Raw genomic sequence first — 13,684 nt, forward strand, 5'->3', positions numbered from 1 at the left:
CACACACACACACACACACACACACACACACGGCACACATCACTTTGCGCAAGGAAAGTGGAGCAGATGACCAGTCACAAGGACTTTTCCTTTTCTCCCCGATACCTTGATTGTTTATGTAAATCCACAAGTCGTTGAATTTACTCATGGTTGGTCAGATACATACTCCGTACTCTGTAGAGAAGATAGATAACCTAGTTACATACAGTAGGTTGCTACTTGCTATATAGATCAACACGTGCTCTACACTGCTAGTGCCGGTGGTTACTAGTGCCAATATGACTAGAAATAGTATGCCATCAACATACCTACCCACCACTTTCATCGCTTACCTACCTGCCTTGATCGATTAAACTCTTGAATCGTCACCGATGCTTGCTGTGCGGTGAGTGACTAGTTCCAGTCATTGTCATCATTCCAGCTGCACTCACACCGACATGTCAAGCACACGATGCAAGATGCAATTCAATCACTTTGCATGCTACATTTTCTATCCTATTGGCTAGAAATCTAGCGGTATGCTACACAAGCGAGCACCAGGTTGTAGTGTTGATGAGGCTGTGCTTAAAACCCCCATTGGTTTGTAGCACGTCGGGGATTTTGATGTGATCAACACTTTCTTTCTGGCCCATGTGCTGGATTTGAAGGTACTGCTTATCAGGTCGAGTAGCAAGAGCACTGACGTTACATTTGTAATCTTCGCAGAATGTAGATACTTGATTATTGTTAGGAAATTCTGGAAATCAAGTAATTGTTTCTATTATCTCTGAACAATCAGTACCGATGCACGGGCAAATCAGGATACTATTCTCACTTCCCATAAACGCTTACTACTGTATTCAGTCTAGGACATTGCTTCTGATTTTGCTTTGACCTCCTTGTATACTACTAATCTCTCAGTATGACTTCCCAAAAGCCAAAACCACCGTCCATACACTAAATCTGATACAACATAATTCAGAGAGCCTAAGTTGAATGATTCCAGACGTATAGATAGAAATATTTGGTTTACCTCAGAACCTGTTAAGCAGCATATCAAACCTAAACTACAACTTAGCCCTCCCACCATCCCTCCCCTGCAACACCCTCAAAACCTCACCCACAGCAGCCTGCCCCCTCTCAATTGCACCATCCACAAACCCCCTCCATCCATCCGCCCAATCCGCGCTCGCAAAAACAACCCGTCCATGCGGCTTCTGAAGCTCCTCCAAATACTCCGACGCAGTATTTGGTCCCCAGCACGCCCAAGCCCCCTTCGCATACGGATCGTTCATCCAGTCATGAGTGGCATAGGCGTCGATAGTGACATCCGGGTTAATGTCCTTCTTGAATCTCTGCAAGATATGTCTGCTATCTTTCTTATCAGTAAGTTGGTCGTTGTATCCGAACCCAATGCACCAGGTGCCAGAGGGGCTCAATGGCTGGGTTCCATTGTGATCTGAGAACGCAAAGACAAAGCTCGAGTCACTGCCGTCATTTGCGGTGAAGAACCAGCCGGGTAGTGTTTCGCGAAGCTTGAAGTGGATCTTTGCGCCTTTGTTGATGTGGCCATTTGTGATGGCTGCTTGTCGGAGGGGGGATAGTGGGGGGTGGAATTGGATGTCGGGGAGGCAGTTGCTGTCGTCATTGTGAAGGTGTTAGCGAATGGGACTGATATGTTTCGAGACACAAAGACACTTACAGTGGAATCGTCGACATCACCGCACCAGCTTCAATGCTCCGACCATCCTTAGTAACAACTTCCACCATTTCACGACCATGGTTGATCTGCCCAACGACCGTCCCAAAGCTAACATGACCAGTATACTCCCCCAAGATAGCTCGAGCAAAAGAAGTCATCCCTCCACTCCCCAATTTATATACGCCCGCCAACTCAAACACCCCAGCCATACTATGACCCCCCAACGCAAACCATCGCAGCGCCTCCACAAACCCAATATCCTTCACGGGCGCGCTTCCAAAAGTGCTAACATTAGACGCAAACAATTCCTTCTCCCACGCTGACAACCCATCCAAATCCACCCGCTCCAACCGCTCCTCCACACTGAGATAATCATACCTCTTCCACGGCGCCGGCTCCCTCAGCGAATCATGCGGATACGGCATCAACGCACGACTATCCAGTCCATCAATCGAGAAGAACAACTTCGCAACGCGCTCAAGCGCGGACTGATAGTCTTCAGAAGAAACCTTCTCCACGGAGCCACTGCGTGGTTTGAACCACTGATCAACAGGCGTCAAACTCCCCGCAGAGGTCTTCAAGTTCCGGTGCAAACCATACCGATGCAGCTCGGCATACAGATGCGGTTGGTTCCAGTGAACCCAGGTCCCGCCCATTTCGATCTCCTCGCCGAGGACCTTGGCTGTCCATGTCCGACCGCCGATGCGGTCTCGGGCTTCTAGGAGCAGGACGTTGAGGTTGTGTTTCTTGCTTAGATCTCGGGCTGCAATGAGCCCGGCGAATCCCGCCCCGATGACGATTACATCGTAGTAGGTCTGGAGGGTGGCCGTGCTTGGGTGGACTGCGTCTGTGGGCAGGCCTTCGGTGACTTGCTTGGGTGTCCAGAGGTAGCCTTCGTGGGAACGAGACATGGTCAATGTAGAGGGATTGAGTTATAATAGTGCAAGGGAAATATAGACACTTAGTAGCATGCAACATATCTATATAATCTGAGGAGAGGATGTTGTGCTACTCAAGTACTGTTTGCCGGGATGGGCTATCCGGACAATAGCAGGTGGGTGTTAGGCTTCTAGCCGTTACTTCTGAGACAGGTTCATTTCAAGTTTGATGCTAAAGTGTAACTAAATGACAGGACAATCCAAGGGCGGCAGGAGGAATACTTGACGCACTTTTTTGCCAAATCGGGTAATGGTGCCGCCCAGCAGGATGTGAGTCTAGATAGTAGAACGAGGGGAATGGATCAGCGTATATGTCAGTCCTGGCATTAGTTGATCCTTTTATTGATTGTCTCTCGTATATGCGCACGTACTACTACATCTTAAGGTAATCCCATATGTAATGTCAACTACGGGACAGAACGAACTCCAACATCTCTCTTACATTATTCATATTATGCCTACAGAAGCAACAGATATGTCCAAGGAACAAGCCCTTTATTGAGTGGCTTGCTACTATAGTCTGACACATATGATATAGCAAAATAAACTCCGAACCCTACAGCCTAACCTAGTGATACAAGTCAAAGCTTCGCCATCTCACGACCCCCGCACTTCCACGCCAGGCCATAACTTTCCGTGGAAAACGTGATAGTACTACCTCTTGGAAAGAAGAACGTATCCCCCGGCCTCACTGTAACGGCCTGTCCAGTTTCATCACGGAGCTTTATTTCCCCTTCACAGGAATGAAAGCGTATTCAGTCAATACATATTTTATCACCAATATCCACAAAGATCATGATTGGCTCACGCACCCTCAATGACAACCCCAACCTCGTCATACGAGTATGTCGGAGGCGTAGATTCGGGTCCTTTCTCGATTCGGAACCAGGATCCGACAATAGGGTTCTTTTGGCCAGGTTTGCTCGTTCCTAGCAGGTCCTCTTTGTCTCTGCTATCAATGTCCCGTCAATGAGAAAGTTGGGGAAGAGGAAGTACCGAAGAAGATGTTGGGTATGTCACCGTATCTAGGGACATTGTAACTTGCAGCTTTGCTTTTCACCTGGAGGACCATGATAATCTTATGGTTGGGGGACTGGGTCGAAAGGCAAGGGGAGGATAGTCGGATAGTACTCTAGTAGGCTTGGAACGACGCTATATATGTAGTTGGCTTGTTTGTAGTCAAGGGATGAATCGCTTCGGTGGAGTTATTGTAACTGTAGTTGCTGAGAAGAACCGCGAGCCTTCCATCTTAGCATATCTGTCATTAGTGTCGCCTGGGAATTCCTTACCAGGCAAGATTTACGAATCCCAAGTAGGAAAGACATCTATAAGTATATGAGAACTGACCAATCGCATGACTTGTTCCAGTTGACGCACTATTTTCCCCAATCCGGCTAGTGCCACAAACGCTCTAACCAAAGATCGATTCCAACTTCTCGGAGCTCATCACTTCGGTCCACTGAATATACTCCCAATTCTGGCCAGGCTCCTCGGCGGCCCTTCGCATGTCGGCTAAAAGCCACACCTTATCGAGAATCGTCTGCGCGCGGCCAATGGCAACGAGTCCTACAATTTCCTGAACGGTCTTTATGCGCTCGCGCACGAAGTTCCTCCAGAAGAGATAGGCATCTTGCTGCAACGTGGAAGTGGGGACTTCCAACGAGAAACAAGGAAGCTGCAAAGCGCTACCCGCAATAATCAATGGAATTGTGAGCAAGCAGTACACTCCAGATGTGGGGGGAAGCACTCCAATGGTGGTAAGGACGTTGGTGGCCATGCTCATGATACTGTGTTCTAAGCTGATATCCACAGAGTGGTCTCCATGCAGTTCGGGGAAGGCCATGTAGAGTTGAAGTAGTCCTACAAGCCGGTAGACGCGCGCAACCCGCTGAAGGTGGTCGATAGGCGTTCGGGAATCAACTGTATCTTCTATCTGGTCCGTTGATAAGATTCTGTAGGAGCGAAGCGCATTCTCAGTGGCTCTGGCCTGCTCGAGCATATCGGGGCCTATATTGCCCCACAAGCTTGCAGACATTTGCCTGGCAAGAGAGCGCTGCCTTGTCAATATACCAACGTGGGCCAGATGTATGAAAAGTGGAGTGCAAATTCCTGTCCACGGATTGACATAGATGTGGCGTGTCTCGAGAGAGAACGGCACCAGGTAGGATATTGAGTCCAGTGATTGGTTGTGTACAAACGAGGCGACTGCTTCCCAGTAGGACATGATGCCCGTAATTATAGTTCTGGTCCGAGGGCAGCATTCCGGGACGTTGGTTATCCACTTCTGGAACAAGGTGCGTGCACCGCGGAGATGTATGATCCCGAGTTGAGTGGGATCATGCCACCCCTACGAAAGGCCGTCAGCTTGACATCAAAAGGCTGGCATAGACGCACTGAGGATGACTACCTCTGTCATGCCCAAAAGTATGCTACCAAGTAAAATCTCGGCAACGTCATCAAGTGGTGATCCATTGGTTGTTTGGTGTGTCATAAATCCCTTTGCGATTCTTGATTTCAAGCAGGACAGTGCGTTTGTCCGGTGCTGCAGCGTGATCGTCGCCATATCCCTCTGCCTTGCCGTCAGATGGGCGGCGGACATGGACAGTACACAGTAGTGAATCAGAGGACGGGAGCTTATCAGAGATCCCACTTCGACACGGAAGAAATTCTTGTGTGAGTCAAAGCACGAGTTAACTGGGCAAACAGTGGAGAAGTAATGCCGAAGGAGTGCAGTGTCATCGTGTCGTGGAGTAGACAAGGTCCGTTGCGCTAGAATGGTGCTTGTCCAAGGATCACCACAATCAGTGCATACCAAAGTCAAAGGGGTCCAGATATCGTTTGAAGGCGCAGAATTTGCCGCAAAGATCAATACGGGGTCTGATCCAGCAGCAGTCTCATTCTGCGGGGGCTGGACATCTGTCTGCACAGACAGGAAACGCGTGGTGCCGTCTGACACAGTGGACTCCACCAAGTTCGGTCGTAATGACTGGATGGGATCTGTTGTCTGGCGTACCTGCTCTGAAGGCTTCGTGGCTGTGCTAATATTGTCACTTTTCCCCACCTCGTACTTGGATGACCACTTCAACGGACGTTTATATCCTGGGCATTCGAAGCGTTTACGGGTACATTGGTTGCACGCAGGAAGCGTCTCGTCGCATTTGATCCGCTGTCTCTGAACTCAGCTTGGAAGCTATTAAGTAGTAGGTAGACACGATTGGATTCGTTACACCCACTCTTTGTTTGCATCTAAGACAGCCATCTGGCATCAGAGGCGTGTCAGTTTGCTCAATGTCATGCTCCCATGGGTTAGATACTCACTGCGGGTCTTGAACCTGCGGCGTGAGACTGGTTGTGGATCCGACATTGATACTATCAGCTCGGGTAGAGTATGACTGCAGTGTTTCTCATGAGGACCATGGAGTGACTATGGAGTGGAGTGGATGAAGCTTATTGTACATGGCGGCAACGATCCGCAGGATTTGATAACGTATCTTCTTCCCCGCAATTCCGCTGCTCAAGATAAGCTTCGGAACGTTCCACTGGTCCGCACTTTTTATACTCTTTCAGATACGAGAGCTAATAGCCTTGCAGCTGTATATCAGTTCCAAGGATAATGACCATGGCAATTCCGAGATGCCTATCTTCCAGGATGTGACACGGTCATTGGATACTCTTGATCGACTCTATACCTCTTGAATTCCGGCTTTATACATGCCATTCCTACCCCCATCGGCTTTACAATTGATGAACCTATGGCGATTCTCTTGCGGAAAACGAATTGTCACCCATCATGAAGGTCCCTGGAGATACTATGACTGCCAAGTCGGCAGATGTGGACGATAATGGTGTCAGTGTGGGAGAGGTTATCCAGCTTAAGGTCAGTAGCCTCTCTGCTGATCTACCAGTCTAAACTCATATGGACACCCTCTAATTATGATGATCTACCTGTAGAAGCCCTTTTCTCGGCTCACTATATTTTCCTTGACCGTGGTTCTCATGTCAACGTGGGAGGCTCTCTCTAGGTAAAGCCTGCCTTCACTCCAACACCTTGACTTCGTGTCTAACTATTCAATGACGATAGTACAATGTCCTCAGGTCTCGTTAGCGGTGGCCCTGTGTCTCTCGTCTATGGATTTCTTCGTTCGTCTCGCCTCTCTCCGACTGTGCTCAAAGTCTAATCAGATGGTAGTGGCGATTGTGGGTTCCATGGCGACAGCAGCCTCCCTGGGTGAAATGGTGTCTATGTTAGTACTTCCTGCTTTCGCATTCAATGAGGCTAGCTGACTTTGCTACATGCTAGGTATCCTACCGCTGGAGGCCAGTATCACTTTATTGCAAAGTTCGCACCCAAGAACTGGCAGAACATCCTCAGCTGGTTCGTGGGATGGATAGGTAGGCGCTGTCACCACAAGGCTTATACACGACTATGCTTATCTCTTAATACATCTACAGGAACCTTTGGATGGGTATCGTTCACTGCCAGTGCCCCATATCTTGCCGCAGGTATGACACAAGGTCTTGTAGTTCTTACGTGCGAGGCCTATCAGCCTCAGCGCTGGCATCTGTCAATGATCTACTGGGCTCTTGTCGGTCTCGCCACGGCTCTCAACCTCTGGGGCAGTCGCCTTTTCTCCCTGGTCGAAACGACGTCCCTCATCATTCATCTGATGGGATTTGTCGTTGTCCTAATTGTTATGTGGGTTTGTGTGCCGGCCAAGCATGATGCCAGCTTTGTCTTTACTACCTTTTTAAATAGCACTGGATGGCCTAGTAATGGCCTTGCCTGGTGCCTAGGAATGTTATCTAGCTGCTATGTCTTGGCAGGTTTGTTACCAACCACCTCGTCGTCCCTAATACACATCCTAATTCACCGAGCCTAGGCTACGACGGAGCCATCCATCTTTGCGAGGAGATGGCTAACCCAGAGACTGCCGTCCCGTACTGTATGCTGGGCTCGCTGGCCATCAACGATATATTGGGCTTCATCTTCCTACTCACCATTCTGTTCTGCATGGGAGACATGGAAAGCGCACTTGAGACCCCCACCAGCTATCCAATAATCGAGATCTTCCGCAGTGTGACAGGGTCATTGGCTGGAAGCTGTGCCCTTACGGCTGTTTTAATAATCGCAGCCTGGCTGGGTACCATTGCACTGCTAGCATCGACAGCACGCATGGTTCTTTCATTAGCTCGAGATAGAGGTAGGATCGGTTTCCCTATCTCCCCACCCCTAATAAGCATCTATTGACACTCTTAGCTCTTCCATTTTCCGGTTACCTCTCTCAGCTTGATGCTCGCACAGACCTGCCGAAGCGCGCAATAACCACAACCAGTTGTCTGCTCATCCTCTTTGGGCTCATCAACATCGCCTCGACTACTGCTTTCAACGCCATCCTCTCACTTGCCGTCTTAGGATTACATATCTCATACCTTGTGCCTATCGTATTCTTCCTATGGCGCCGTCTCTCCGCACCACACAGTTTGAACTATGGACCATGGAATCTTGGCCGCGCCGGCATTGCAATCAATGTCACCGCCATCATTTATCTCCTATTCACCAGCATCTTCATGGTGTTTCCCTCCTATCAACCCGTCACGCCGTCTAATATGAACTATGCTTCCTTGATATTTGGGTTCGTTTGGCTGATGAGCGTGGTTTTCTGGCTTGTGCGGGGTCGAAAGGAATATAAAGGTCCTGCTGGCTTGTAAGGAGACAGAGTGTATGTGATAATATAAAGTATAGGAAGCAGCAATTGGATATATATCTACTAGAAAGCGACATATAGTGCCTAGGCGCTGACCGGTAGGCTAAGAACAATATACCGCGTCTATCTGGAGGCCAGACGAAGTGATATCATATCCCAACATATAATTAGCTATTCAAGCAGTAACGGCTCTATTCTTTACTTACAATGGAAAGAGAAGGAGCAACACTTGAAGTGGAAGAATAATCATCTAGAGGTGAGTTAGTCATCTTATTGGAACCATTAACTATTGTATGGTCTCAACCTTTCTAAGACTAAAAGCATTACTGACACTGAATATCAATTGATGGGCGATATTTGAGATCTAGGTGGGAGATAATAGTATGTGGTTAGTTATATGTTATTGAGATTCTACAGCTGGGTGATTCTGATTGAAGCTATTCAATTTCTATAGAACTCTGTAACCTTGCATGCTCTGGCCTTGCTTGTACTATACTTTTGGTCTTTCCCTTTCTACCCTTTTGTTCTGCATATGATCGGGAAACTTGGAATTGATGGTTAATTATGTATTTGTAATCGACGATTCTTGATTGCCTATGCAACTATGTGTATCTTGTTCACGTCAGGGGCGGATTGTTCATTCCTAAAACCTTAATCAAAAGTAGATCAGAACAGCTCACTTTCACATCAGCTTCACTTGGGCACCACAACTCGCTCTCCCTCCAACGACGGCTCTTTCTCTTCCGGCCCGTACTCTGTCTCCAGCGTGGTCCGCAACTCTACCTCTTTTTCCAGCCATGCAAATAAGAAGCCTAGCCCAGCAAACACCACAGAAATCTGCCACACTCGCTGCAACGCCGTGGTATACGCCTCAATGATTATCGACTGGACCTCGGGCGAAAACTGCATGACAAACTCCCGCGAGGCTTGTTGGTACGCGTTGCCGGTGTTTTGCAGCACCTGCGTGGCGAGTCCCATATCCTTCTGTGCGCTCACATGCGCGGCGAATCGGTTGTTGAAGATGGCGGCTGGGATGGAGACGCCCCAGACGGCGCCAAATGCGCGACAAAACGCCCAGGTTGCCGTTGAGATGGCAACGTCAGCCTCGGACAGCGCGGCCTGGGCAGCCGGCAGGGTCGAGGTGACGATGAAGCCTGAGCCGATGGCTGCCAGCACCTGGAAGCCGACCCAGGCTCCGGTGCTGGATTTCTGGTCGAGAAGGCTGAAGAGACCCATGCCGAGGGCCATGAAGGCAAAACCACTGATTTGTATAGGCTTGTATCGACCGGTCTTAGTGATAAGGGCTCCGGCGGCGATGGCGGCGGGAACAGTGACGATTACAGTGGGTAGTAACTCCACGCCGGACCGGGTGGGTGTACTCAGCTGAACCCCCTGGAAGTATACTGGCAAGAAGTATAGCTCCCAGTACATGAGCATTCCATGCAGAAAACTGATGACGAACGCGGCAAAGGTGGTGCGGTTGGCGAAAAGATGAGGAGGCATGGTTGGCTCTGGACAGAGCTTGGGCGTCACCTGTACCAGGGCGAAGGCGATCAGTCCGACGAGCCCCAGCACTAATGGTACAATGACATGCCAGCTTGACCAGGGGTATGAGGCGCTACTGAAACTGAGTGCGATGAGGACTGCTACTACCGCAGCAACCAGTATGATATTGCCTAGCCAGTCGATGCGCTTCAGTTTGTCCGCCAAGGTGGTGTGCTTCTGAGACTTGACCTGGAGGAAGAGGATCATGAACACCATCGCGGTGCCGGCGATTGGAAGGCTGATATAGAATGCCCACCGCCAAGTGACGTGCTGTGTGAAGGCACCCCCAATGAAGGGCCCGATAGACGATCCCAAGGCGAACACGACGAAGATGAGCGCAGTCACCTGGCCTCGCTCGCGCAAGGGAACGAGGTCACAGACGACCACGTCGATGAGCATGTTGACACCTCCGAGGCCCACTCCCTGGATTGTGCGCCCGGCGATAAGCATCGCGGTCGAACTGGCACCACCGCCGATGCCACTGCCTAGAGCAAAGAGAGCAACGGCGGAGATCAGAGGCCATCGTCGACCGAAGACGTCGGCCAGTTGTCCAAAGAGAGGCTGGACGGCGGTACTGGAAGGGCCATGGCGCACGATTTAGCATTGCAGGAGGAAAGAAGAGGTGTGGAGAGGAGAGTAACAATACCTTGACAAGAAGAGTGCGTTCACAAACCAAACATAGGACTCTCCTGCGTTCAGATCGCGCGAGATGGTGGGCAGAGCGGTCGATGGAACAGTAGATTCGACCGCGGTGAGGAGGGAGGTTATTGACAGTCCAGCAATAATCAGCCAGAATCGCCAACCACGAGCAGCCATGATTTGTTCTACCGAAGGTTGCAAAGCTTTACCTTTAGTTTACCCTTCTTCCGTTTGTCTCCGTGAAGGGGTATAACGGGATGTTTAAAGTGAGCGAGAGACACGATGAAGAACCAGCGATGGCTACTGCAAGCTGTCAGAACTAAATAATCAACCAAGTAGATGGTGAATTCAACTAAGACATCCAAAACGGCAGGATGAAAGAGTTAGTGAGGCTTAGTGACATCGCTAAGGCTGAACCCCTGCACAGTCCTTACAGTGTGATTTGTAAATCTACGGTTGCAATCTTACATGCGCCTATTCTAGTCCAGCCATCGATGTTCATATTAACCAACGGGATAACCCATATCAGAGTTGGCATTCACCTTTTCCTTAACGAGCCAAGGATTAACCCCATAGCCTCGTAGTACACAGTAGACTAGTCTTAGGTTCTTTGTCCTTGGTCATTCCGTCCATTCAAAGTATGCTTCTCTCTCTCTCTCTCTCTCTCTCTCTCTCTCTCTCTCTCACGGACCATGATGGGATGCCCATCTCTTAGACCACCTCAATCTTTCGTAACTCGTGGGATAGACGTGTTTCCCATCCCGTGCCCCAAGTCACAGAGTCCTCGCTGTCCTCTTCGAGGATCCTGCGTAGTTCTCCGATAACACGGACCCTTCCTGCTTCTTCCTTGAGCGGGGATTGAGATATTGGCGAAGTCCCAACAAAGGTGCGGAGGCGGGGATTTGCGCAGTCACCATACTGAAGCAGAGTTGCGCTGTGATCCAGATGCAGATGCCTTTATCTGTCTAGATTATCTAAGCAGCTGGTGAATTTGTGAGTTTGCCATGGATTGGGCATGACATTGCACAGAGCTCCTGGACCCGGAAAAGCTACAACTACACCCACTTCAAGTGCAGCATGGAGTCTCGAGCTTGGGGTCGAGGACTTGGTAGCCTTATAATCAGTAAGTATTGGGCAAAACTGGCTGCGGATAGGTCTTGGTATGGATAATCAACTAATCTAACCAACAGGAATCACATCAATGTTAAATACTACAGCTTGAGGTCAGTTATCTATTAGGAGCCCAGCCAGTAGCATAGCTGCTCTAGATACGGACATCCTCAGGAGCAGACGTCTTCTTGCTATCCTGACCCATGGCTGTAAGTGCCTCCCAGCTCTCGCGCTCAACATCTACAATCTTGCCCTCGTCAAGAAACACCTCCTCCCAGCCTGCGGTCACCGTGGCCCGCTCCTGGTCCAAGATATGATCCTCCCCGGCAACGAGACTTTGGAATTCTGGGTCTGCGATGATTGCCTGCAGTGTTTCGGGATCAGGCACATACATCGAGATTGAAACGTCGTGGTCGTCGAGTTTCCAGCCGGGACGGAGAGCCCAGGGAAGTTTCTCGGTGATGAGGCTCTTAGTGATAGGTGGGGTGTACACCTAGCGAGAGAGAGAAGGTTTAGCCAAGAGAGAGAGAGAGAGAGAGAGAGAGAGAGAGGAATAGGTGATCAACAGACAGCTGGGAACTCACGTGTGTGATCTTGTACGCGCCGTGTCTCTCCTGAATACGGGCAGCCATGGGTGCATGGTGTCTAGCTCCATATTCATGAAAGTCCTTCCACGATATACCTTCCTTCTTGTAGCGAAATGAGGTCAGCTTGAGGACCAATTGCTTCTGGGGAGCCATTTTGAGTTCTGATGTGGGAAGACGGAGAACGTAGAAGTTGTGTAGTAGAGTTGAATGGAAAGATGAGGCATGGGAAACGAAAGCGAGACGAATCAGCCTTGGGGGAGATCCGAATATATGTCCATTATTCTGACAGCGGGGTGACACACTAAGTTACTAGTAGAAGGTCTTATCCCTGCAACTCCTCCTTTGGAAGCAACAAACCGCGCGTACAAACAAAGGCTGGCTCGTGCTGGGATCTGCCTCTCTGGTTAAGTTGTTGGCTATCAATCTGTGCACTACATCCCACTAACTATCAACTAAAGACACGCTAATTGACCATCTACTTGTCGTTCGCTTTTGCTGGTCCACTACCCCCACAAGGCTCCTGCTTCGCCCCTCAGATCCCTGCTTAACTTTCCATACCCCAGTTGGACCATGCAGTACTAGTACTTCTATTCGCCTTCCCAGTCTGCCTCAGACCGTGGATATGCAACAGTGGTTGGGGATGGCTGTCATGGAGACTACGGAAGGTACTAGTCCGTTCGTCCAATGCCCAGCATGCACTCACTAACAATGATTCTCCGCGTACCTTTCCCATCCCACCCCAAATCTCCCATCTTCCCAGAGAGATGTCCTGGTCGACACTTACCTTTATCATCTTCTAGTCTCCTCGCCTTACTTCTATTCCAAGATATAACGCACCCACAAGCTGAGCCGGTGACATTGGGAACGCTTGTCGCTTTCCCAAGGCCGCAAATAGCCTCGAAGAGCTCTGGGATCCGCTCGAAGCCCGCAATCTTACCCACAAGGTATAAGACGACCTATGCAGTTCCCAGAACATTGGGGGGAGGTTGGAGTGTCTTCGCCTCGTTGAACTTCTAGTATGACACATTCTTACTGTCTCTTGCTGCTGTAAAATCACGCGACATCAATCCTCTCTTGATCAATATACTTTTTCAATAGCCTGTCGGCAGGCCCACACTGCAGGATGTTTCACAGCCAAAGGAGGCAATTACCGTGGCCTACAAATCCAGGTTTCACGTGCGATTTGCTTCTCCAATAATCAATCAGGCCTAAGCTGTCAATGATGCCCGGTCGAGATTGGCCCTGCGGAAGCCTTGTGCACGTGTGAGTGATCGTGCTGAGTATAGAGGAAGTATGTTAGATCCGCCACTTAGTCAGTAAATCACACCCATGCTTCGAGTTCCTCCTCCGTGGACAACTCGCTATCAATCTCCGTGAAGCAGCAACTAGATGTGTAGATACTGTGGATCATCCAGCCAAGTGTAATTCTAATATCCAGCACGAGCTGCATGCACCACGACTTGGATATCGAGCGCCTGA

General features: G+C 49.6%; 5 protein-coding genes across 5 annotated transcripts; 1 reads left to right on the top strand and 4 right to left on the bottom strand.

The window, feature by feature from the left end:
* Positions 1-1,046: 1,046 nt before the first annotated feature.
* On the bottom strand, positions 1,047-2,592 carry ASPBRDRAFT_169463 (flavin monoamine oxidase family protein; the record flags this gene model as incomplete). Its single annotated transcript, XM_067619660.1, has 3 exons — positions 1,047-1,617; positions 1,682-2,000; positions 2,115-2,592. 3 exons carry the CDS (start codon positions 2,590-2,592, stop codon positions 1,047-1,049), a joined length of 1,368 nt encoding a protein of 455 aa, XP_067483236.1.
* Positions 2,593-4,030: 1,438 nt separating this feature from the next.
* On the bottom strand, positions 4,031-5,885 carry ASPBRDRAFT_116203 (Zn(II)2Cys6 transcription factor; the record flags this gene model as incomplete). Its single annotated transcript, XM_067616960.1, has 3 exons — positions 4,031-4,966; positions 5,027-5,785; positions 5,853-5,885. 3 exons carry the CDS (start codon positions 5,883-5,885, stop codon positions 4,031-4,033), a joined length of 1,728 nt encoding a protein of 575 aa, XP_067483237.1.
* Positions 5,886-6,409: 524 nt separating this feature from the next.
* ASPBRDRAFT_192169 (putative GABA permease) lies at positions 6,410-8,328 on the top strand (the record flags this gene model as incomplete). Its single annotated transcript, XM_067620445.1, has 8 exons — positions 6,410-6,496; positions 6,571-6,641; positions 6,701-6,759; positions 6,809-6,863; positions 6,920-7,011; positions 7,072-7,443; positions 7,500-7,820; positions 7,877-8,328. 8 exons carry the CDS (start codon positions 6,410-6,412, stop codon positions 8,326-8,328), a joined length of 1,509 nt encoding a protein of 502 aa, XP_067483238.1.
* A 531-nt stretch (positions 8,329-8,859) lies between these two features.
* Positions 8,860-10,685, bottom strand: ASPBRDRAFT_62250 (MDR family MFS transporter; the record flags this gene model as incomplete). The annotated part of the gene is made up of 2 exons (XM_067628360.1): positions 8,860-10,443; positions 10,543-10,685. 2 exons carry the CDS (start codon positions 10,683-10,685, stop codon positions 9,018-9,020), a joined length of 1,569 nt encoding a protein of 522 aa, XP_067483239.1. The 3' UTR covers positions 8,860-9,017.
* Positions 10,686-11,772: 1,087 nt separating this feature from the next.
* ASPBRDRAFT_192171 (EthD domain-containing protein) lies at positions 11,773-12,358 on the bottom strand (the record flags this gene model as incomplete). Its single annotated transcript, XM_067620446.1, has 2 exons — positions 11,773-12,111; positions 12,203-12,358. The coding sequence occupies 2 exons, from the start codon at positions 12,356-12,358 to the stop codon at positions 11,773-11,775; spliced, it is 495 nt and encodes a 164-aa protein (XP_067483240.1).
* Positions 12,359-13,684: the final 1,326 nt, after the last annotated feature.

Source organism: Aspergillus brasiliensis, assembly GCF_001889945.1.
Source record: "Aspergillus brasiliensis CBS 101740 unplaced genomic scaffold ASPBRscaffold_2, whole genome shotgun sequence".
Taxonomy (NCBI): domain Eukaryota; kingdom Fungi; phylum Ascomycota; class Eurotiomycetes; order Eurotiales; family Aspergillaceae; genus Aspergillus; species Aspergillus brasiliensis.